This window comes from Geotrypetes seraphini, chromosome 2 (genome assembly GCF_902459505.1).
Source record: "Geotrypetes seraphini chromosome 2, aGeoSer1.1, whole genome shotgun sequence".
Classification (NCBI taxonomy): Eukaryota; Metazoa; Chordata; class Amphibia; order Gymnophiona; family Dermophiidae; genus Geotrypetes; species Geotrypetes seraphini.
Window position 1 is genome coordinate 135,954,153 of NC_047085.1, and position 26,234 is coordinate 135,980,386.

The 26,234-nt window shown below is 40.8% G+C and overlaps 1 protein-coding gene across 1 annotated transcript in view; it reads left to right on the plus strand.

Annotated features, from left to right (window-relative positions):
• AQP4 (aquaporin 4) overlaps positions 1 to 26,234 on the plus strand; it is an 83,310-nt gene that overhangs the window by 41,765 nt on the left and 15,311 nt on the right. Inside the window, exons 2-3 of the mRNA XM_033929717.1 lie at positions 19,170 to 19,584; positions 25,471 to 25,635. Of these exons, the coding sequence (XP_033785608.1) occupies positions 19,170 to 19,584; positions 25,471 to 25,635 (580 nt within the window). The remainder of the gene's footprint in view (positions 1 to 19,169; positions 19,585 to 25,470; positions 25,636 to 26,234) is intronic.

A 26,234-nucleotide genomic window follows, 5' to 3' on the forward strand; every position in this document is an offset into this window, starting at 1 on the left:
AATTACACATAGAGGGGAGAGGAGAAAGTTACTAAATGCAGGAATGTAGTTAACAAGAGAGAAAATGGAAAGAAGTACAATTTTTAAAAAGGAAAGAAAAGGGGAAATTAGGAACAGGGAGAGAATTTTTTCTCACAAGCTATCTTCTATGATATGGTGTTATAACAGCTGTGGCTCAGATAACGTTGGTCTGCAGATTAAATGTTTTGCAGATATGATGAATCTGAGTTAAAGGCATTGGTAAATGGGCCCAGAAGTGACGTCAGAGGGACAGCCAATACGACGCGGGCAGCAACTTCATGATGTTGTTCCTACCTGGGAAATTAAAAAGGTACATGGGAAGGGAAGGGAAGGGAAGGGAAGGGCACATGCATGGCAGGGGTCGGCGAGAAGGAGCGGGGAGGGGTGGAGAGGAAGATGGGTGTCGGCGCCAAGACCATGCCTGTGGTGGACCACCCCCTGCCCCTCCCCTTACTATGCCACTGGATCTTTTAGACCTTTAGTTCTTCCAGAATCTCATGAGAAGCATGATCCTCAGGTTTGCTTGGAGTTCTTTTAGAAGGTGATGCCTTCTCCAGTTTGTGCCCTTTACCACTTTTTTTTCCCCAGTAGCCATGGTAGGAATGATTTGTTGAAAACTAGTCATTTACAAGGATGATGGATTTGGATGTCAAATATTGAGTTGAATCTGAATTAGGATGTCGGAGCAAAAGGTCTATGCTGTGGTAGACCCTGATCGATTTTCAGAGGACTGTGTTTGTGAGGAGCTAGCTACACTAAAAGTGAACAAAGCAATGGGGCTAGATGGAGTACATGCGAGTGTTCAGAAGGAACTTAGGGAAGTTCTGGCGGCTCCGCTGGCTGACCTTTTCAATGCTTCTTTAGAGATGTGAGTGGTACTGGAGGACTGGAGGCAGGCGGATGTGGTCCTACTCCACAAAAGTGGAAGAAAGGAAGAAGTAGAAAACTATAAGTTGGTAAGTCTGACTTCTGTGGTAAGTAAATTAATGGAAGCACTCTTAAAACAGAGAAAAGTGACATTTCTGGAATATAGGACCCAAGGCAGGATGGATTCACTAGAGGCCTTGTCAGGTCTTGTCAACAAATCTGATCAATTTCTTTGACTGGATGACCATAGAACTGAATAGAGGGAGTGCGCTAGATGGTGCCCTCGGTATAGGCCTCAAAGTGACATATTGGGTCAGGAACTGGTTGAGTGGAAGGCAACAGATGGTAGTGATCAATGGAAATTGCTATGAGGAAAGGGATGTTACCAGTGGTGTGCCTCAAGGATTGGTTCTTGGGCCTGTTCTTTTTAACACTTTTATAAGCGATATTACTGAAGGGCTGCCAGGTATGATTTGCCTCTTTGCAGATGATACAAAAAAAAGTAAGGCCAGTGCTGGGCAGACTTGTTTGGTTTGTGTCCAATATATGGCAGTCTGGTTTAGGATGGGCTGGAAAGGGCTTCAACAGCAATTTTAGAAGCTAGTACATGAGGATAGTGCCAGGCAGACTTTTACAGTCTATGTTCCGCAAATGACAAGACTAATCTAGAAGTGGTAGTATCATGCAAATACTGCTAAGGGAGTCATAGTTCCATGTAAGGAAATATTTCCTTATATGGAAATATGATGCCTAGCAGTAGTCATACCATTTTGGATGCAGCACCGGAATGGGTATCATTATGGGTTAAACTATCAGGAGGAGCAGGAACAGACTTAAATTGGGTCTGTACTATCGCCCACCTGGACAATCGGAAGAAATCGACCAGGACCTGGAGGCCGAACTGAGGCAGTTATGCAAAAGCGGAACTGTGGTGGTGATGGGGGACTTCAACTACCTGGGAATAGACTGGAGCATCGGGCACTCAAGCTGTACGAGGGAGACCAAATTCATGGAAGTCACGAGGGACTGTTTCATGGAACAGCTGATCACGGAACCAACACGGGGAGATGCCACTCTTGACCTAATCTTCAACGGACTAGGGGGACCCGCTAAGGAGGTGGCGGTACTAGCCCCACTAGGAAACAGCGATCACAACACGATCCAGTACAGGCTAGAAATTGGACCATCAAAGGTGAAAAGAACCACAACGACAGCACTCAACTTCAAAAAAGGGAATTATGATGCCATGAGGAAAATGGTGGGAAAGAAACTCATCGATACCACAAGGAAGATAGAGTCTGTAGAAAAGGCCTGGACCCTACTCAAGGGCACGGTGCACGAAGCACAGAACCTATGCGTCCCCAAGTTCAGGAAAGGGTGCAAGAAAAATAGAACAAAAACCCCAGTGTGGATAACAAATGCAGTGAAAAAGGCAATAAGCGATAAGAAGGCATCATTCAAACAATGGAAAAAGGACCAGACAGAAGACAACCAAAAGGAACATAAAAGACACCAAAAGGAGTGTCACCAAGTAGTTAGGAAAGCAAAAAGAGAATATGAAGAAAGACTGGCAGGGGAAGCAACAAACTTCAAATCATTCTTCAGGTATGTCAAGGGGAAGCAACCAGCTAGGGAGGAAGTTGGAACCTTGGATGATGGAGACAGAAAGGGAGTGGTAAAAGAGGAAAAGGAGATAGCGGACAGGTTAAATGAGTTCTTCACGTCAGTTTTCACAATGGAGGACACAACCAACATTCCGGAACCCGAGGAGATCGGAAAAGGAGATCAGGATGAAAATCTGGTCCAACTAGAGGTGAGCAAGATGGATGTCCTCAGGCAGATAGACAGGCTAAAGTGCGACAAATCGCCAGGTCCGGATGGCATTCACCCAAGGGTACTCAAGGAACTAAGGAACGAAATAGCTGAGCCACTTCGACAAATATGCAACCTATCCCTAAAAACTGGAGAGATCCCAGAAGACTGGAAAATAGCAAATGTCACGCCCATCTTCAAGAAAGGCTCAAGGGGAGACCCAGGAAACTACAGGCCGGTGAGCTTGACCTTGGTCCCGGGAAAGATGATGGAAGCGCTGATTAAAGACAGCATTTGGGAACACATCGAAAACAATGGGCAGCTAAAGTCGAGCCAACATGGCTTCTGCAAAGGCAGGTCATGCCTCACAAACTTATTATACTTCTTTGAGGGGGTGAACAGCCAGGTGGATAGAGGGGAATCCATAGACATCATTTACCTTGACTTCCAAAAAGCCTTCGACAAGGTACCACACGAAAGACTGCTAAGGAAGCTATGGAACCACGGGGTGCAAGGGGAGGTCCACCGATGGATCAAAAACTGGCTGGCGGACAGGAAACAGAGGATTGGCGTAAAGGGCCATTACTCAGATTGGCAAAGGGTCACGAGCGGAGTTCCACAGGGGTCGGTGCTGGGACCGCTCCTGTTCAATATATTTATTAACGACCTGGAGGCGGGAACAAAATGTGAGGTTATTAAATTTGCGGATGACATTAAATTATACAGCAGGGTCATAACCATGGAGGACTGCGAAGACCTCCAAAAAGATCTGACAACGCTGGAAGAGTGGGCCAAAAAGTGGCAAATGAGCTTCAACATAGGGAAATGCAAGGTCATGCATATTAGGAAAAAGAACCCGATGTTCACTTACAAGATGGGGGGATCACCGCTAGGGGTGAGCAACCTTGAAAGAGACCTGGGAGTGATGGTGGACACAACATTGAAGGCGTCGGCGCAATGTTGGGTATCATTAAGAAAGGTATCACAACCAGGACGAAGGAAGTCATCCTGCCACTGTATCGTGCAATGGTGCGCCCGCACCTGGAGTACTGTGTCCAGTACTGGTCGCCGTACCTCAAGAAAGACATGGCGGTATTTGAGAGAGTCCAGAGAAGAGCAACTAAGCTAATAAAAGGTATGGGGGACCTCTCATATACTGACAGACTGAAAAAGCTGGGGCTTTTCTCCCTGGAAAAGCGACGACTCAGGGGAGACATGATAGAAACCTTCAAGATCATGAAGGGCATAGAAAAAGTGGATAGGGACAGATTTTTCAAACTAAGGGGAACTACAGGTACAAGGGGGCACTCGGAGAAATTGAAAGGGGAAAGGTTTAGAACAAACGCCAGGAAGTTCTTTTTCACCCAGAGGATGGTGGATACATGGAACGCGCTGCCAGAGGATGTGATAGGCAGAAGTATGCTACAGGGCTTCAAAGAAGGTCTGGACAGGTACCTAGAGGACAAAGGGATTGAGGGTACAGATAGGAGTAGAGGTAAGGTTATAGGGACAGGATTAGAGGTAAATTACAAAATTAGTCAGAGACCACTATTCAGGCAGTGGGCCTGATGGGCCGTCGCGGGAGCGGACCACTGGGCAGGATGGACCTCTGGTCTGCCCCAGCGGAGGCAACTTCTTATGTTCTTATGTTCTTAAAGGGATATTGCTTCTGCCTAGCAACCAACTGGACCACCAGGTAAGGGCCCTAAGTCCTTCTCTAGAGGGAGGGAAAATTAAGAGACGCATCAGGTGGGGAGGGGGCTGGGAAGAGGAGGGCATCAAAAGAAGGGATAGTGTCTTGGAGGAAGGGATCAGAAGGCGGAATGGTGCTAGGGGAGGCAAAAGAGGGAATGTTGCCTGGGGGGATTAGGAAGGAGTGAAGATGGCACCTTTGGGAGCTCTATGGCTCCATTCATATTGAACCTGGAAGCATTGGCCTGCACCCCCACCCCTAATGTGTCTTAATTAATAATGGAGATGCAAAAACTACAACTTGTTTATTCGCATTTATTTTCATGTGTCTACTCCAGTGGTTCTCAATCCAGTCCTCAGGCCACATCAAGCCAGTCTGGTTTTGAAGTTATCCACGATGAGTATAAATGAGACAGATTTGCATACAATGGAGGTAATGTAGGCAACTTTATCTCATGTATATTTATCGTGGGTATCCTGAAAATCTGATTGGCTGGGTTGAGAACTCCAGATTTGCATTGATTAACACAACAACCATGCTGCTCAAGTCACACATCCAAAAACATTAGAATTCTCCTTGTCATTTATAATATTGGAGGTAGTTATGATAAATGTTGTCTGTGATATTAATTTGATTATTTGTCTTCTAATTTCTCCCCCCCCCCCCCCTTTTACTAAGCCGCGGTAGAGGTTTCTACTGCGGCCTAGAATGCTAAATGCTCTGATGCTGCTCCAACGCTCATAGAATTCTTATGAGCGTCAGAGCTGTATTGTAGCATTTAGCACTCTAGGCCACAGTAGAAATCTCTACCGCGGCTTAGCAAAAGAGGGCCTTTATGTATTATATGATTTTAATTTTTAAACCTCTTTGAATGATTTTTTTTTAGTCAGAAAGACAATTATACAACTAAATCAATAACAATCCAGTGTTTCAAAATAATAAGCAGCGATATCTGCTATTACTAGCAAGAGTAAATTTTCAAAAAAGTTATCACTGTGGTTAGTAATAACAGATGTTGCTTGTCATACAAAATTATAAATATGTAAAAAAATAAGCAGTGTTCATTATACAGTTACTACCAGGGGGTGCTGAAATGTTCTCAGCCCAACCAAGAAGAAAATGACATGGATATGGTTCAATCAATGATCTGAAACAACCGTCAAAATATAGAATTTTGTTTCTGCAAGTTGGTACTTAACAAAATAAGAACATAAGAATTGCCACTGCTGGGTCAGACCAGTGGTCCATCGTGCCCAGCAGTCCGCTCACGCGGCGGCCCTTAGGTCAAAGACCAGTGCCCTAATTGAGTCTAGCCTTACCTGCATACGTTCTGGTTCAGTAGGAACTTGTCTAACCTTGTCTTGATTCCCTGTAGGGTGCTTTCCCCTATAACAGCCTCTGGAAGAGCGTTCCAGATTTCTACCACTCTCTGGGTGAAGAACTTCCTTACGTTTGTACAGAATCTATCCCCTTTTAACTTTAGAGAGTGCCCTCTCATTCTCTCTACCATGGAAAGGGTGAATAATTTCTCTTTCTCTACTAAGTCTATTCCCTTCATTATCTTGAATGTTTCGATCATGTTCCCTCTCAGTCTCCTCTTTTCAAGGGAGAAGAGGCCCAGTTTCTCTAGCCTCTCACTGTACGGCAACTCTTCCAGTCCCTTAACCATTTTTGTTGCTCTTCTCTGGACTCTTTCGAGCAGTACTATGTCCTTTTTCATGTACGGCGACCAGTGGGGGCGCACCATGGCCCAGTACAGCAGCATGATAACCTTCTCCGATCTGTTTGTGATCCCCTTCTTAATCATTCCTAGCATTCTGTTTACCCTTTTCGCTACCGCCGAGCATTGCGCAAACGGCTTCATTGACTTGTCTACAAGTACTCCCAGGTCTCTTTTCAGCTACAGTGGCAAAATAATGCTCAGAGAATTTAAGAAGTTGGTTGGTTGGGCTGAGAACTTTTCAGCACCCGCTGTATACCGGGGGATCACTATGACATTTTCTGAGCCAGCCGATGCTACAGTTCATATTTAAAACCAAGAAGCTGCAGACAAAAGTCAGTGATTTCCGGAAAGCTCAGCAAAGTAGTGATTACCAATTGCTAGATAAGCACTTACCAAAGATGCTTACTTCATGTACTGAGCAGTTGTTTGCCAGCCAAAAATATACTCTGACCCTGGTGGGTAGAATGTGTGGTATAAACAAAAGAGCAGGTAAGGAAAAGTTATTTCAAGTTCAAAAAAAAAAATAACAGTAAGGCATGGCTCAAAATGTTTCCACACCCTGCGCTTCGATTAAACCCAATAAGAAGTTGCAGTAACCTGATTCCCAGAACAGAGTCTTCTAGGCAGGACAAAGGGAGCATGCCACTTCATGCAAAGAAGGAATGAGTGGCAGACCAGCATCAAGAGGTTGCCGGTAAGTGAGCTATTTGTCCAAGACTCAAGATTGTTGTTATTAGTAAAGAAAAAAGGCCAGACTTTTATTTTTTATAATAAAATAGAGTTTGGAGGGAAAACTTTTGAGAAAGCAAGATTATTTTGTGGTTTTATGATAGCAATGAAACTGTAATTCTAGAGGGCAGGTTTAGACACAAGCCGTACGAAAGATTTGAAAAGCCAGCTCAATCAGCTTCTTCATATTAAATGCTTATCAAACTGTCTTCCGTTCTAAAAGGCACTTTGGGAGGGAAGCTGTGTCTTCAAATGCTGGGGGAAAACCATTAACAGACTGTAGCTGCAAAAATATTAGAACAACATAATACTTTGCCCAAGGACAAAGAAAAAAAAACCCAGCCTTTCCTTTTTGCTCCTTTGAATACATAGATTAAGCATTGCACTCAAAGTGCACCCTAAAACTTGCTGGATAATCCTGGGGTTTTAAAATTCTTTTGCTATGGTTTGCATTCCTAATTTTTTTGGATCCCAAACTACAGAAATCAGTGCTTAAAGCTCACTCTCCTAGAAAACTATTTAAACTCTCTCTCTATATATAATTTCTGTTCTATATCTGCTGGATTTGTCCTTTTTTATTTATATTATAACATGTATTATTCCTGCTGTAACAACATTGCTGCTGCTCTGCATTTCTGAGTGGAATGTTTTATGTGCATCTTTTCCGAATGCAAAAAATACCTTATGCTAACTAGCCTAAATTATTTTTGCACTAAAAGTTTGCATTGGTTGTTATAATGGATTGATTGAACAGTGTTACCTTGAAGAGGACTGGTACTAGCAGAAAACCTCTGCAAATTGCTCTGCGCATTTTAAAGATTGATAGCAATGCATGAATACTTTACCTACTAGGAGAGAGTGATTGAAACATTTCTGAGTATTTGGAATAGAAAATGTGCTTCACAACGGAGACAAACCAGTGTGTATCTGGACCCTGACGCAGAGGGCTAGGTTCTGTACATGGCACTGAAAAATCAGTGCATAAAAAGGAGCACTAAACTCTATTCTATAAATAGCGCTCTAAGTTGGGTGTCATTTATAGAATAGCTCATAGCGCCGAGATCCGCACTTGATTTTGGGTGTGAGGATTTATGCCAACTGAAGCCTGGTGGAAATCCTCACGTCTAAATAAGGTATGGATCTGCCTTATTCTATAAAACTTTGTGCAAATTCTAGCAATGCCCCCCCCCCGACCCGCCCGTGCTCCTCCCACGGCCACACTTTTTTTTTTTTCAGAGCCACATGTAATAATTTACGCGCACATCTTGATAGAATACTGACCATAAAGGTGCACACATAAATTCAAGTTATTACCAATTAGTGACAATAATTGTCAGCATTCAATTATTGGTGCTAATTGGCTCATTATGCAAATAAATTGCACGCATAATTTTGAGCGCCATATGTAGGATTTGGGGGAGAGTGCAGAGAAAATGTTCCATTTTTGCAGCACGATTTTCATGTATTGCTCCTGCTTTATTTATAGTCTCTGCAATTTGGTAAAAATATATTTCTTTATGTTCATCTTCACTTCTGTTTGTTCCATGTTTTGATTTGCCATAGAATTTGCTTTAACTGCCAGTGGCATGATCTCACCCATTTAAGTTTATTATAGTTTATACAAGTTTTGAGAAAAATGTTCCTTAAAATGAGCAGTTTCCCCATTTTTCTGTCCTGTCTTTCCGTCTCTAGTTACTAAGGGCTCCTTTTACTAAACCGCGTTAGGGCTTTAATGCGCAGAATAGCGTGCGCTACATTGCCCCGTGCACTAGACCTTAACGCCAGCATTGAGCTGGCGTTAGTTCTAGAAGCATAGTAATTTCCTGCGTGCACTAAAAACGCTAGCGCCCCTTAGTAAAAGGAGCCCTAAGAGTTGAAAAGGGAAGATCAGAGATTGCTATCTTGCAGCCAGTGCCGAGATGAGGAATAGCTGGCAGAGGGTGCTAGAGCATTAATTTCCCTCTCATCCTTCAAAGGCTAAAGACTTCTGTAATTTAGCCAGGTTAAAACCTGTGCTGCATTCGGAATGAATTATTCACTCCTCCAAACACATGCTCAAGATGAGTTACAGTTCAGGTACTGTAGGTAGATCCCTGTTTCAGACGAGGTTTATAGTCCGGGGGGGGGGGGGGAAGGATTATATAACCTTCCCTTACCCCTTCTGCAAAATGATGCTTATTTTATAGCTTTTATAGAAATATATAATGTCCCCAGTACATATCCAAGTCAAAAAATGACAATGCAATACAAATTGTGTGGATAATCATTGAATCAAACTTCACTAGCATCCACCTAGCTCACTCATGTATATCCCTCAGTTTCACATATAAGGGAGAAAAAGAGACTTCAAGAGCCCACGGGTGCAGAACTTTAGAGCAATTTTGTCCAGTCACCCAGCAGTGAGCTATCATTAGTGGACCCCCCCCCCCTCGAAAAACTCCCCTGTTATGTTAAATAACAATGCTACTTAGTGTTTTAACTTTAACAAGTCCTGAGGTCCAGAGACAGCTTTTAAATAGTGAGTAAAAGGATTACTTAACTTGAGCAGATGATAATAAATCCTCAACAGAGCTTCCCCATTTCACTTTAATCAAAGCTTCTTCAGGAGCAGATCTTTTCCTATGTTTAAGTTTAATAAAATTTTGATTTGATCTCAAAATCTTACTTCAATGCGATTTACAAAAACTGTTAAAAATTGGGATAACATAATAAGAATAATACATTACTCGGACAATTGATTTATACAACTATATACCTGCCAAACACAAGGAAAAAATAAAATGGATTAAATACAATTTATAAAGTAAATCAAACAGGGTAGGATATTGAAACAGAAGGATGGGTAAAAGATTACCTGCTCAATTTTGCTTATAGCTCTTTCTATTTAAAAAAAAAAAAAAATCTTGGGTGTATATAAAATGCATGTAACTTAGTTAAAAGCTTCCTCACTTCCATCAGCATGTCCTTCACAAACTGCATTATATTCAGATGAACCCTGGTTCCAAACGCGCCGCTGTTCAGCACAAAGCCTATTTTATAGCTTTTTCATATAGGAGTCTCTGTGCCTTTATAAAATAGGTCCCTAGGTCCAGGACAAGATTAATTCGTCGAGGGCACCTAGGCACACTAATACATTGGGCACCCTGCTCCGCCCCACCCTGCCCCACCCCACCATGCCCCGCCCCTTTTATTTACCCATTTTCTTATTTACTTCTTTATTTCCACTTTATTTCTTCTTTCTTTTTATTTTAAAATTCAAAACACACAAAGATTGCCATACCAGTGCTAGTGTACAGTTTTTCTTCTATGCAACCTCCAAACATCTCTGAACAAATCCCCCCTTCCTTCCTAGAGGAAGAGATCTTCAGCTGGCAGGGCTTTGGGAAGCCCACCAATTTATATTTTGCATATGGGTAGGAGGCATGAAGTATGGCGGAAAGAAAATTTAGTGCCCGTCATTTTATTGGACTAATACATTTCTCATTTAGATTTCAGAGATTAAAACCTCTTTCTTCAGGTCAGTAAACTATACTGCTGTTACAGTATCTCTGTCTTGACCTGAGGAAAGGAGTTATAGTCTCTGAATTTGTAAAAAATGTATTATAATTTGTCCAATAAACAGGATCACCTTATTTCCATTTTCTATTAATAAACGATTATCAACACAGCTACAACAATACTTTATCCTAAAGCAAAAAATATATATATTTTTTCTACCTTTGTTGTCTGGTTTCTGCTTTCCTCATCTTCTCATCATTCGCTTCCTTCCATCCACTGTCTTCCCTCTCCCTGCCTCTTCCATATGGCATCTGCTCTCTTTCTATGCCTCTTCCAGAAATTGTCTGCCTTTCCCTTCCATCTCTCCCTCCCCCCCCCCAATTGGTGTGACATCCATCTTCTTCCCTTCCCTCTTCCAATGGTCTGGCATCTCTCTCCTCTCCTTCCCTTCCCTCTCCCACACCCTCATGGTCTGGCATTTCACGCTCTCTTCTCCCTTCCCCTCACTTCCATCAGCATCTGCCCCCTTTCTTTCCCTCCAACCCAATTCCATCCAGTATCCTTCCCCCTTATGTCTCTCTCCCCTTTCCTTTCCCCTGCTTCCATCAGCATCTGCCCCCTAATTTTCCTCCAACCCAATGCCATCCAGTATCCTTCCCCCTTATCCCTCTCTCTCCTTTCCCTGCACACCAACTGCATCAGCATCTGCCACCTTTTTCTCCCTCTACCACCTTTCCATACCACCCTGTCCCCTTTCTCTCCCTCCACCACCCTGGCTCCTTTCTCTCCCTCAATCCTTCTATGCTCCTTTCTCTCTCCCTCCAAACTAGCCAATGCCATGAAGCAAGGTCCTGCGAAGACTCCAGCTGCCAGCTCTGCTCAGGAAGTAAGTGACATCGGAGGGGGTGGACCAGCCTACACAGGTAGTTGCTGCAAATTCCCACGATAACTGCGTCTGCCAGTCCACCCCCTCTGACATAACTTACTTCATCCCTGATCATAGCCGGCAGATGCAGTCATCGCAGGACCTTGCAGCAATTCCCCACGTCTGCCGGTTCATCCCTTCTGATGTCACTTATTCCTTTGATACCGGGGGGTGGGTGGGGGGGAGGCGGCATTGTCAATCTCCAGGCGCTGCCAATATTTCCCGGGAGGGTGGGGAAATTAAAAAAACCTGAATCCTCTGTTTGTTTCTTCAGTGGGCCCCCTGACAACTTCGGGCCCTATGCACAAGTTTACATCTGCAATGAAGAAGGTATAAATGTATCTATGCTTGTACTCGCATCCAAAGCAAAACAAATGCCTCAGTTGGCTTGTGTCAGTAGCTCCTGTTGTTTGTATCCCTCGATCCTGAACAAAGTTTCTCTGTGTGAAACATGCATGTTGGGAGGGGTGAAGATTGAAGAGCATCACTATAAGCTACAGCTAAGTGATGTGTTGTTGGTTTTAAAATGACCTTAAATATAAAAAATTAAAATTAAATAAATTATGAATAAATAAAATCGGCCTGACGAAGAGCATTATTGCCTGGGGTATGTACCCTATAGGTAGTATGAAGGTCCATACAAGAGTGTATAAGTTGCACCACAATACTTTCATGCAACTTGGATTTACTTATTAGTACTATCTGAGCCTAAACAATCGAGACAATCATATCCTGTTTGATGTACTCACATCCAACACAACTCTGTCTCTGCTCCATTCCTATATGTAGAGAGTTACATGCAGCTGCACAAGATGCAAGGGAAGCACAAGCACCAAAATTGTGCCCTGTCAATTATCTTCCCTGGCAACCAGGATTTCATGCTCTCAAATGTTTGTTTTCCAGATCTGCTTCACATATAATGTGCCTCCCATATCTACACTACGATTTAGCTCTACATAAGAACATAAGACTAGTCATACTAGGTCATACCAATGATCCATCTAGCATAGTTTCCTATTTCCAGCAGTGGCAAATCCAGGTCACAAATGTCTGGCAGAAATCCAAATAGTAGCAATATTCCATACTACTGATCCCAGGGTAAGCAGTAACTTCCCCCATCTCAATAGCAGACTATGGACTTTTCCTCCAGGAACTTGTCCAAACCTTTTTAAAACCCATCTACGTTAACCACTATTACCTCATCCTCTGGCAACGAGTTCCAGAGCTTAATTATTCTGTGAGTGAAAAGAAGTATTTACTCCTATTGGTTTTAAAAGGTTCTCTCAAAACTTGAATCACATGGTGCAGATAGTTTGGGCTGGTCTTGTGGATTCAAGTCCCATGAGACTTCTCAAACATTCTGCAATGTGTGGCTCAATTTTAGAGAAAGATTAATTGCAGTAGAAACATGGGAGGTGTAATATTTCTGAGGCAGCTCTGTAAAAAATAACCAACAACCCACCAACTACAACATTCAGGGTATTTTTTGGTGGGCACTTGGGGGAAGGGGATGGATGCACTTGGGGGACCTTCAGGGAATGTTCTGGGGGAATTATGGGAGAGCAATGGATACTCTATGGGAGGATTTGGGGAGACACTATTGCGGGTATGTTGCAAAGGGTGCAATTATAGCTTGCTATGGATCTCATGCAAATCAAGTAAAAGCAGGTGCACTTTTTCTGTTTTTTTACATATGTATGGGGTTGTGCACTTTTCTGACTATAAAATAGATTCTGCTCATGGACAGAACTTCATACATGACAGCTAACCACTGATATTCAGTGGGAGATAGCCAGGTATCTCTCGATGAATATCCCTTCAGCAGATTGGCCAGTTGCATGACATAGTCAGTTACCACCAATAATCATTGGCTCGTTGGCAAAGGCACGCGCTCAGATAGACCCACCTAAAAAGCAAGTCTATATTTGTCTGCTAGGCCTTAGCCAGCCAAGATGATGAATATTGAGATGGCTGGCTAAGTCTGTGGCAGCTAACTGTAATAGAGCAGAGAAAAAGGAACAGAAACCCCACGTAAAAACCAACAGAAAGAAAACAAGTGCGAGTGGGATAGAACACGTCAACCTTGGGACAAACAAACTTTTATTTCTATAAATGCAAAATAAATACAAGACCACATATATAAAAAGTCCTAGGGATGTAATGTCCTTATATCGAAAGGATTCAATCAATGACCATATGGACTTTTTATACATGTGTTGGGTCATTGACTGAATCCCTTCAATATAAGGGCATTACTTTCATAGGACTTTTTAGACATGTATTTTTATTCATGTGCTCTTGTATTTATTTTGAATTTATAGAAATAGAAGTTTGTTTGTTCCATGGTTGATGTGTTCTATCCCACTCCCCACTTGTTTTCTTTCGGCAGCTAACTATAACCCAGAAATTAAATGCCGGTGGCCAGATACGGCCCTGGTATTGAATATCTGGGATTACTGCGACCGCAGGAAATAGCTGGTCCGCCTCCTGCAGTCTGAATATTGGGCCATTATTTCCTAAGCTGGTTATCTGGACTGATAAGAACTTCTCAGACATCAGCGGGTAGCATAGCTTTGCGAGACCAAAGCTCCGGGACAGGGTGAGCAAGCTCCCTAAAGTGTGGCATTCAAACATCTTCCTAGACCCCTCTTTAAACACCTCTGGAGCCTAAACTGTCAGCCCAGAAGTGAGTGGATGACCCATGCCCAGGGAATCATGAAGAGCACATGTGTCCTGACAATGGAGGCACAAATAGAGACAAATTAGAGTGCTTCAGAAGATAAGATACAGTGGAATTAGAAAAGGGTCAAAGAAAGAGCGACCAAGATGATAAAGGGGATGGAACTCCTTTTGTATGAAGAAAGACTAACGAGGTCAGAGCTCTTCATCTTAGAAAAAAGATGACTGATATGGTTGAGGTCTATAAGAGGGATATGATTGAGGTCTACAAAATCCTGAGTGGTGTAGAAAAGGAAAGAGTGAATTGATTTTTCACCTTTTCAAAAAGTACGAAGACCAGGGGACACTCAATAAAATTACATGGAAATACTTTTTAAACAAATAAGAAATATTTATTTTACTCAAAGAATAGTTAAGCTCTGGAACTCATTGCCAGAGGAGGTGATTACAGCGGTTAGCATAGCTAGATTTAAGAAAGATTTAGACAAGTTCCTGGAGGAAAAGTCCATAGTATGCTATTGAGACAGATGTGGAGAAAGCCACTGCTTGCCCTGAGATTGAAAACATGGAATATTGCTACTATGTAGGTTTCTGCCAGGTACTGTGACCTGGATTGTCCACTGTTTGTAACAGCAGATTGGGCTAGATGAACAATTGGTCTGGCCCAATATAATAATAATAATAGCTTTATTTATATCCCGTCATACCTTTCAGTTCAAGACAGTTTATAACAAGAGAGAGTGCAGCAAAGTTACATCAAGAGCATGAAATAGGAGTAAACAAACAGGCGTGTAACATAATTATATGTATCAGAAGTCAGGAGTATGCAAGTGGACGTAGAGGAAATCATTTGAGGAAATTTAAATGAATTTGTCAAATAAATGGGTTTTCAGTGATCTTCTGAAAGATTGGTACGACGATGGCTGTTCTTATGTTCTTACAAGGGTCCCTGCATTAGCGGAGTAAAGATGATAATGTGACACTCATTAAGTGTGATTTGTGAATATGTATGGTTGTCATTAAAAGAGATTTTCAGTTGGGACAGGTCAGGACATGGTCAAAGGGGCAGTAAAAGAGATCAGAATTAATATTGCTGAACTAGTGAGTGGGATTGAGGAGGTGGTGTGGCCAGTTGGAGAGCAGGAGGAGTGTATGGCACATTTCCAAGCAATAAAATAGGCAGGACCTACTGAAAAGGCATTTGGACCTACTAAGAAGAATAGAGGAAAAAACCTGGGCAGAGATTTGAGAAAGGAGGAGTTAACATGCTATTCAAATGTTATTCCGTTGGTGGTATATATATATCAAACAAAGCACAAGCCATCTAGTTCAGTATCCTGTCTTCACGGAGGCCAATCAAGGTCACAAGTACCTGGCAAAAACCCAAATAGTAGCAGCATTCCATACCACCCATCCAGGACAAGCAGTGGCTTGTCCCATGTCTGTCTCCACAGCAGTTTATTGACTTTTCCTCCAGGAACTTCTCCAAACCTTTTTTTTTTTTAATACCAGCTACCCCCTATTATTGTGATGTGTTCTGAAAAGTTGTCCTTTGTGAGGATGAACATAAATACCCAAGCATAAAAACAAAAAACAACAACAAAACATGAGGATGGGACCTTTTTATTTGTGATTGCAATCAAAGTCATTTACAAATTTTAGACAGATACTTATTTTGGACCCGGGGCAATGAAGTCACAAGGGGCCACAGTGGGAATCAAACTCACAACTTCAGGTTGCTGAGTAGGGTGCTCTAACCACAAAAAAAATACTTGCCTACTGTTACAGGGAGAGATAGTGGGAGAAGTAAGATTAGAACCACTGCTTCCCTGGGTTCACTAACTGGCAAGTCTCTCCTTTATTGTTTTAAGCCAGAAGAAGAAAGTGCCATATCGCAAGCCTTTGTTAAACCAACTCTTAAGCGAATGAGGACAGAAGCTCCACTTCCTGGTAAAGAATGCAAAACGAAAAAAGCTCTTGCAAAATGCTGCAACCATCGTTAGTTAGTGCCCTAAACATTTTCCTTTTTTATTATATGGGATTGCTAAGAGTAGTAATACTGTGGGCAGCTTTTATTGTAGACTACCCACCATCACCACCCAGTGGGCACATCTGACTTCATTTATTGACTGAATCACTCAGAATTACAGCTTTGACAAAAATGGAGGAATGCTTCCCTCCAAAATTCTTTCAGGGTTGAAATACGAATGTGTTAAAATGAAAACATAGGTTTTTTTTCTTTTTATCTGGATGAATCACTTATACAAACAGTCAAGGTACACTTGCTGAACCACTTCAGTACCTGCCTATAAAACTAGCATCTAGGGCACGCGATGTCCTTTTAAACTGGCCTTAGCAATGTTGCTAATAAATTAACCTTTAATTATAAATTGCTTTTACACTATTCTTCTTTATTTATATTCCATACTATTCTCACAATAGATCCTAGGCGGATAACAAAAAAATTTTAAGAATAGTGTGTCCTTACAAAATTATTCATTTAACAATCATTAAAATTAAAAAAGTTTTTAACAATTTTCTAAAGATCCTTTACAAAGCCACACTCGCGTTTTTAGAGCCAGCTGCAGCGGTAAATTTTTTATTAGCATTTTCATAAACATACATCTTATACATATATAACACAATCCAACATACATAATATTATATCTAATATAATACGAAATATACTATGTAGCCATGCAATCATCCAAAATAAATTCAGCTTTCTAAAAGGGTTAATGCAGGAAAAAAAAAAGGCTAACCACAAAGGCCCTCTTTTACTAAACCGCAGATGAGGTTTGTACCACAGCGGCCTGGAGCGCTAAATGCACGGATGCTGCTCCGAGGCTCATGGGAATTCTATGAGTGTTGAAGCAGTATCAGAGCATTTAGCGCTCCAAGCTGCGATAAAAACCTCTATTGTGGCTTAGTAAAAAGGGGGGGGGGGGTGGAATGTGTTTTTGAGTTCAGGTATTTTTATTAAGTTTCTAAAACAAAAAACAAAGTGTACAATTATTGAATAAAACATCAAACAAATCAAATGTGCAAATCATGCATATTATATGTATACAATACAATACTGATATATAAGCTAACACACGCATTATCATTCAAGCATATAAGAGAACTTCCAACGAGCATCACTTAATAATTATGTTAAGAGAAGATGATCAGTATAATCTTTATACCATATGATCTAAAATACTGATTGCCAGTGGTCTAAATTACAATAAGATTGGACCGGGCTCCAGATTTTAAGGAATGATCTAGTGGAATGATGTTTTTCTGCTATTATACTTTCAAACTTGCTAGTAATACAAACTGTGTTCCACCATACTATGAATTCTACCTTAGACAAATTCTTCCAGCAGTGCAAGATGTTTTGGATAACCAGAAACAGTAGAATATTAAGCAAGCGAACGTTGGGGTCTATTAGGGATTGTGTGAGACCTTGTTGTCCTAGCACAATCATTTTGAAATTTAACGGTTCATGGATCTTCAGTATGGAGGAAATGGGGCTCCAAACATTCTGCCAGTATATCATAAGCAAAGAGCATTGAAAAATCATGTAGGGCAGTGTACCCACTGATTTCTCACAGGACCAACATAGACTAGAGGCTTTATGTGAAAATTTAGCAATCTTCTGCGGTGTCCAGTAAGCCCGATGCAAGAAAAAATATATTGACTGAAGGATTGAGGCCGATCCAATCGACTTAAATATTCTGTTCCACACTTCTTGCCTTGTTTTATCATCAGCAGGTATATCCAAGTCAGGCTGCTAAGCGCCCATCAGCATTGATATGGACACAGGTAACGCTTGGCACATTAGATCATACCATTTAGATGCTGCACCTTTGAGAGGGGTAATAGTAAAACTTTGAAGAAAGAGATCAGGTGTAATCTTTAGTTGTAATGCATCTGGAATTGCTGCATTAACATAACATAGAAGCTCACTTGTATACTGCAAATACCATTAAGTTCTATGCGGTTCACAGAGATTAATAATACAAATGAATAAACATCCAATATCTAACTTCCGAAAGATTCTGTAAAAAGATGTCTTTAAGGCACGTCAAAATTGTTGATATGAGTTTGAAAGTGTGAATATGTGAGTCATATCCCTAATCCATGAGGCTGCCTGAAAAGACAATATTGGTTATCTGGTAAATTATGCTTTCTGCATATTTCTTCAAAAGCCATCCAATTGTTGTGGTGAAGGGGGGGAATGTGTTAACATGTTTTGTGGTAAAATGGCTGTCAGTATATGGAAATCGCATATTATTTTTGGAGGGTAATTTTTTTCAGGAGGGGGCATGTTATCAGCAGACAGTGAGCGAGGAAGTATTATTCAGCTAATGCATCCACATCAGTATGCACTAACTGGCTGCCTCCCGTGTCAACTTTATACCAGTAGCAAACAAGAAAAAACAAAAACCTCTATGCTTCAACAGGGGTGGCAAAAGCCACAAATAGCAAAAACAAAAGTTGATGGAGCCAATGGTCTGGAACAACAAAGTTTATTTAGACAAATGGACCAATTGGTAAAAAAAAAAAAAAAAAGCAATCCAGCTGACAAAATGTACACCATAAGTCTATGATCATGAAGTTGAAGACTATGCCAACCAATAAAACAGTCCAGCTGGCAGATGATGCAGCAAAAATTAAAACAAATATGTTAGGCGAAAACAGTCAATAGTGAGAGATCCATAATCCAGCTGAGAAATAGCAGCAGGGGTCTACATCGATGTTATGAACAATAGCAACTGGCAGAAAATGAAAGACCCTACACAGTACGTGTTTTCGGTCAATTAAACGGCCTTCATCAGGGGGCCCAATCTGTCCAGTAGGCCAATAATGAAAAAATAATTATGCAAACAAACGTGTCCAAAGAAGCGCCAAACCAAAGCTAAGGCTAAATAGGAAAGTCCCACTTTAAAACAAGCTAAGGCCTGGTTTATTATAAGGGCCTCCTAATGTCCTTTAATGCACTTCGTATTCCACCTTTCGCAGCAAAAAGAGCAGCCAAGTGGATTACAAAAGAAATGTATAACATTTACAATAAAATTAGAACAAACAGTGCAGTTAAACAAACTTCTGGCATAAACTTGATCGGTACCATTAAAATACAATCACTTCATGAAAGACTTGCATAAACAACCATGCCTTTTGTAATTTACAAAAATGGTTTTGTAATAACTTTATTTTCTTCCTTTTCCTTTCAGTAAATGTAAATGTGCATGTAAGTGTGAAGCCGTCATGGTAGCGTTCAAGGGCGTGTGGACACAGCCGTTTTGGAAAGCTGTTTCTGCAGAGTTTTTAGCCACGCTGATTTTTGTTTTTCTCGGCATTGGTTCTACAATCAACTGGAGTGAAAAGAGCAATCTTCAGCCTGCAGATTTAGTGTTAATTGCCCTCTGCTTTGGACTTAGCATTGCAACTATGGTGCAATGCGTTGGGCATCTCAGCGGAGCCCACATTAACCCTGCTGTGACAGTGGCCATGGTCTGCACCAGGAGGATCAGCCTATCCAAGGCTATATTTTATATCCTTGCACAATGTCTTGGTGCCATTGCTGGAGCGGGGCTTCTTTACCTTGTCACTCCTTCAGATGTGGCAGGTGACTTGGGCCTTACCACGGTAACTGATTTTATTTTTTTATTACACTCAAATCTGATGGATTTCTAGAATTTTCTATGGTATTTACCCTTGTTAATAAGTAAAGCTATTTGCAAGGTTTTTCAGTAGCCTCTTCATTCAAAAAAGGTTTATTTCTAGAATATCCCATCTTGGATAAAGTAGTTAATGTTACCATAAGGTCCATGCAATAGAACTCATTTCATATTATAATTGTGAAAGTTTTCTATTCAATTCGTTATAGGGGCCCCTTTACTAAGCTGTGACACAACCGGCCTTTGCATGCTCTTCTGAGAGTTTTCCTGCATAGTAAGGCCATTTTACCTCAGCAACAAAATGGTCAATTTTCCATTTTTTTGCATTAATGTCCATATGCTAATAGGGGTCCTTTTACCAAGGCACGCTAGACGTTTTAGCACATGCTAAACGCTAAAGTGTCCATTATAGTCTATGGACATGTTAGCGTTCAGCACATGTCTCTCCTCTGTTGAGAAAGCTTCATTGGCTCCCAATCCATTGTAGGATCCAGTTTAAATGCACCTGCGCCATATTTAAGCTTCTCTATGGAATATTTGGTCCTTTGGTCCCTTTATACTGGAATATCCTTAGATCTTGCCCTTCGAGGAATACACAGAGATATAAATTGCTGTTCCCTTCCTTCAGAGGAATTAAATCGGCCGGGAAACTCAGTCAATCTTTTGCTTATAAATTGGTAGAAATGTGGAATGGGCTTCCTGATTCTGTCAGATTGATAGGTCAGTTATAACAATTTCGTAGAGTCCTAAAAACCTTATTATTTACACAATACTTGAACAGTTTTCCTAAAGATTAAACAAATTGATTGCCCTACAACACTTATTTTCTCCTATGCTCTTGTTTTGCTTTTTTGCTGGTCTTTAATTACTTGTAAACCAAATCGAGCTCCGCTGGGAGATGACCCGGTATATAAATCGAAGACTAGATTAGATTAGATGACACCATGGAATGCCATTTTAAGCTGCATTAAGCACATGGTGGCGCTTAATGCAGCTTACTAAAAGGTCCTCTAATCAGATATTGAAATAATCATACCACATCGAGCAAAACCGATGTAACCTCACCTAGTTTTCAGGTTTGCATCCATATCTCCCAATCAGCTGTCCTCCATCCTACGTACACATGCATATATTGGGCCTGATTCTATAAGTGGCACTTAGGTTAGGCATGTAACCGAATTGCACAGGGATGCCAACATTTTTTAAATTGGCTTAATTGGCGTGATAATTGAACATGCCAGTTTTAAGCCCATCAAAAAACAAGTTTAAATTGCCAATTAAGAGTTTCATGCGGAACACAGCATGGTGCCTGTTCAAAAAGTAGGCATGGTTATGGGCGGAGAATAGGCATGGTATGATTTAGATACCAGGAAAATAGGCCAGGAAAATACCGGCTTATATTACTGGCGCCTAACACTGGGACGCCTACCGGTGCCTGTCATTAGACTCTGGTAGGCACGGTTCTACATAAAACCAGCGCCAAGCAGTAGATTGACACCTAGCAGCACCTACAAGTTAAGTGAGATTAAGCAACATTAATATAATCAGGCCTTTAATGCCAACCTACTCCAAGGGGATACTAACATTTCCCTAGAGAAAAATTACTAAGAAATACAACCCAGTACCTTTCTTAGCGCACATATAGTTACCACTAGGGGGCAATAATCAAACTGATCTAAGTGGTTGTCTTACCCTCTAAATCAAGGGTGTCAAAGTCCCTCCTCAAGGGCCGCAATCCAGTCGGATTTCCCCAATGAATATGCATGAGATCTAATAGCATACAACGAAAGCAGTGCATGCAAATAGATCTCATGCATATTCATTGGGGAAATCCTGAAAACCCGACTGGATTACGGCCCTCGAGGAGGGACTTTGACACCCCTGCAGTCTAAATGAAAATGGAGACTGATAGTTGTTTTAAAAAAATAAAACTAATGAGACCATTTAGTTTATAATGATAATTCTATCCAGTGATGTGCTACAGAGGGGCTTCCCGGGGCTCTTGGCAGAATCTTGTAAAATTATTTTGTAATAACAAAAAGCATTTCACTAAGTGAAGCACAGCTACTGTCTGTCTTTTGATAAGAAATTTGTAGTACAGCACTGTTCTTATCCAAAATTCAAGATGCTCTATCCACTATAACTTTAAATTAGTCCACTAATCCATATCCTATCCTCACTCTATCCAGATCTCTCCTATCTGCACCTCTACCTTAATTAGACTTACCAGTCAGAGAAAGAAAAGAAAGATTTCTCTACAGCTCAGCTTCTCAGATATATTGTACCTCTCTCTCTTTTTCATCTACATATAAATATTGACTATGTGGGCTTTTCTCTGCCAAGACTGCATGAAATAGAAACAGTTCATATCTCATCCGTCATGGTTTCTTCACCCATGTCTGGATTTAATCTTCCTGCCGTTAGAAACCAAACTAATCAAAGTAATTTACCAGCAACTCATTGGGAAAATTACTTGGCAGAGATACGAGGGGGTGCTGAAAAGTTCTCAGCCCAACCAACTTCCTAAATTTTTTTTTTTTTTTTAAATCTTTATTCATTTTAAAACTCACAATATGTGCAACATAAAATACAATCATTTTATTCTTCAACCTCACTTAATATATCATCAAATTCTAACTCTCATCAAATATTCCCCTCCCTTATACCCAACAATTATTTATAAGCAAAAGAAATCATGAAATATTCCCATCCCCCCATCCCACCCTGGACGTTTATGAACAAAAGGGAAAAAAATAATATTTATTCTATGCAGTAATTTCAATCTTTACAGTATCTTGTTAATGGCTCCCAAATAACCTGAAATTTCTTAAAATTTCCCTGCTGCATGGCAATTATTCTTTCCATTTTGACTATGTGACACAAAGAGTTCCACCAAAAGCTATAATTCAGCCTATCCTAATTTTTCCAATTATTCATAATCTGTTGTACGGCAACCCCTGTCATAATGAGTAGAAGCTTATTGTTATTAGAGGATATTTGGCTTTTAGTCCTCATTGACATGCCAAACAATACTAAATTCTGAACTTTTTTTTTTTTTTTGCCACTGTAGCTGGAAAGAGTGTTATTTTATTTTGCAAAGTGCCAATTTGCAGAATCATAATGCTATGTTTTGATCATTGATTGACCCATGTCAACGAAAAGTATGGAATTTTCAGGTGTGGAACTCTGAGCCATCATAAAGTTCCTATTCCTGCAGAAGAAAGCTCCAAAGTAAATCCATGAATGTATGATGCAAACATTGAGTGACAAATGCCCATCATATTCCACAGTGAAGAAGTGGTGTGCAAACTTTCAGCATGAAAATAGAGACTCAAGATGCAGCAAGGTCTGGGAGGTCTCAAAGTATGTCAGCTCCCGAAATTGTTGACCTGATTTTGGCTGATCAGTGAATATCAGCTAAAACAATTGCTGAGACACTACAGATATCCAAGGAATGTGTTGGGTGTATAACCCATGAGCCAATGGGTTTGCAGAAGCAGTCAGCCTAGTGGGTACACAAATGTTTGACCGCTGATGAGAAATAACATTGAGTGGACACTTCCAAGTTGATTTTGCAGCATTATCAGTGAGCTGTTGCTAACTTTTTGAAATTGGTTACATCGCTATGATCCTGAGACAAAACAACAGTCAGTTCAATGGCAGCACTCAGGTTCTCCAAGGCCAAGGAAATTCAAGACCCAAAAGTCAGCAGGAAAGTTCTTGGCCACAGTGCTTGGGGCTCAGGAAGTGTTGTAATGACTGACTATCTTCAAAGGGGCTAAACAGTTAATGCGGAATACTACTGTAACTTGCTGTGACAATTAAAAGAGGCATTGAAAGAAAAAAGAAGAAAATTATGGATGTTTTGACACCAGTTTCACTGCATAGACTATCTACCCTACTCACCAGATCTTGCTCCATCTATTTTCTGTTTCTAAACTTTAAAAAGAGTTTGAAAAGGAGATAATTTTTGAATGATTCGAAGGTGATTACAACAGCAGAGCAGTATTCCAGTGACCAGACAGCAGAGTATTTTTTGGAAGAGTTGCAGAAACTTCAGACACGATGTGCCAAATGTGTTGAACCTCGGGGTGTCTTTCAATATTTATAGTATATATAAAGAGAATCTCACTCTTTACACCAAAACAGTTCACTCCAACTTAGATAGTATAGGAGCGCTAGATAATATATCAATGTTTTATAAATTCTTTCTTAGTCCAGTTTCTTTGCAACAGTACATCTTAGGAATTCAGATATCCACCCTTATCAATAGATACAGGTGGTGGGATTCTTCATGATTCCAAGTACTATTTCCCAACTATTTACTTATTTCAATTAATTTATATAAATATAATAAATAATAGACTTAGCTTATTCAAAGGGGACTTTGAATAAGCTAAGTCTATTATTTATTATATTTATATAAATTAATTGAAATAAGTAAATAGTTGGGAAATAGTACTTGGAAACATGAAGAATCCCACCACCTGTATCTATTGATAAGGGTGGATATCTGAATTCCTAAGATGTACTGTTGTAAAGAAACTGGACTAAGAAAGAATTTATAAAACATTGATATATTATCTAGCGCTACTATATTATCTAAGTTGGAGTGAACTGTTTTGGTGTAAAGAATGGGAATCTAGGGGTGAACATATGGAATATTCACATAGGAAAACCCACACCCCATTCACGCACCCTCCAATCAAAGAAGTCAAATGGAAAAAACTATATGATGGCCTCCTAGCCACACAAGCAGCAAAACTAGACAACCAAATCTCCAACCTATTAATAATGACCCCAGACTACAAAACGTTCAGAAAAGAAATACTCTACTTTTCAAGAAATCCCTGCTAACGACTTAAAACCGCTAGTTCCTCCTACTTCCCAATACTTTCCCGATTCCCCGAAGCAACCTGATCTACTCCTTATCTCCTCTGGAAATTACCAGATATCTTCTTTTGTAATCCACCTTGAACCGCAAGGCTATGGCAGAATAGAAACCTCTAATGTAATGTAATAACTTGTAAGTTTCATGCCTCCACGTCCTTCCCTTCATGGTTGGGCTGAAAACTTTTCAGCACTTCCTTATAGTGGGGTGTTGTCAACTCATCTCCCTTTCCACAGAAAGGAAAGCTGAGTGGACATCATGAGACAAATGGCTTCGTGGCTAAGGCCCACAGTTTTATTGATTGAAGTATAACTGATTTTTTGAAATGTGACTAGCCAGAAAGACTTCTCCCCTAGCTTTAATAGTTATTCTGCATGTTGAAGGCATATGATAGTTGCTCTTTAAACCTGTTTGAGTTGCTCTTTTAAAATGTTCAGGATATTTTGTGGATTATTTAGCCATTGTCACTAGTGGCATAGTGAAGAGAGGTAGACCATACTCCTTCTGCGCCTCCCCCCCATGCCACACTCTTCCCACCGCCATACCTCTTTAAATCTTTGCCAGAGTGAGCAGCTTCTCCAGTGTGCTGTTCATGCTAGCATTGGCTTTATCTCTGATGTCACTTCCTGGTCCCGCAACCCGGAAGTGATTTCAGAGGGAGCCAGGCCAGCACGAGCAGCAGGCCATAGTAATTGCTCCCGCTGGCAAAGATTCAAAGAGGTATGGGGACGGGGAAGGGAGGGTGCATGCATAGCGTGGGGGTGAGGAGAAATGCCAGCATCCCCAGCAAGACAGTGCCCAGGATGGTCTACCCCTCCCCCCTTACTACACCACTGATTGTCACCAGTACTAACTACTGTTATATCATAGGATATTCAGGAATATTCATGTATATTCAGGAATGCCTTGTGGAGAAACTGTCGCCTTAGCCATGGTGTTGTGTGTTTTTTTTTCTCTTTGCAGATAAATGACAAGCTTTCAGCCGGTCATGGCCTGCTAATTGAAGTGATAATTACGTTTCAGTTGATTTTCACTATTTTTGCCAGTTGTGACTCTAAAAGGGACGATGTCACTGGTTCAATAGCTTTAGCAATTGGATTTTCTGTTACTATTGGACATTTGTGTGCTGTAAGTAACATCTTTGTTGTATATTTCAATACAGAAATATGGAAGCTGCAGCATATAAAGACCTCCAGGCCCATCTAGAAAGCATTTCCAGACTAAGCAGATGTCACAGCCTTCATAGCTGTATGCTTCAGCATCCTGTTTCCCCAAAACCAAAGTTTCCAACTGATAATTTCATTAATAATGTGTCAAGACCTCTGGTAATGTATATGTAAGAATTATAGGTTCTTCGGAATTGGTATCCTGATACCGGCCAGCACTGAGAGGGAAATTCTATAAAAGGCACCTAAAGATAGGTACCAAATAGGCACCTAAATAAAAAGACGCCTATGTTAGGCACCTAACTTAATTAGTATATTGGCTTCAGTTATGAGCTTTAATAAACTCATAATTGAAAAAAATAAAAATTAATTGGATGATAGGTGTCTATCTTATGGGACCTAACTCCAAAATAGGCATGTTTAGAGGCGAAGGACTTAGGCACCATCAGGCGTGATTCTCTAAAGCAGTGGTTCCCAACCCTGTCCTGGAGGACCACCAGGCCAATCGGGTTTTCAGGCTAGCTCTAATGAATATGCATGAGAGAGATTTGCATATAATGG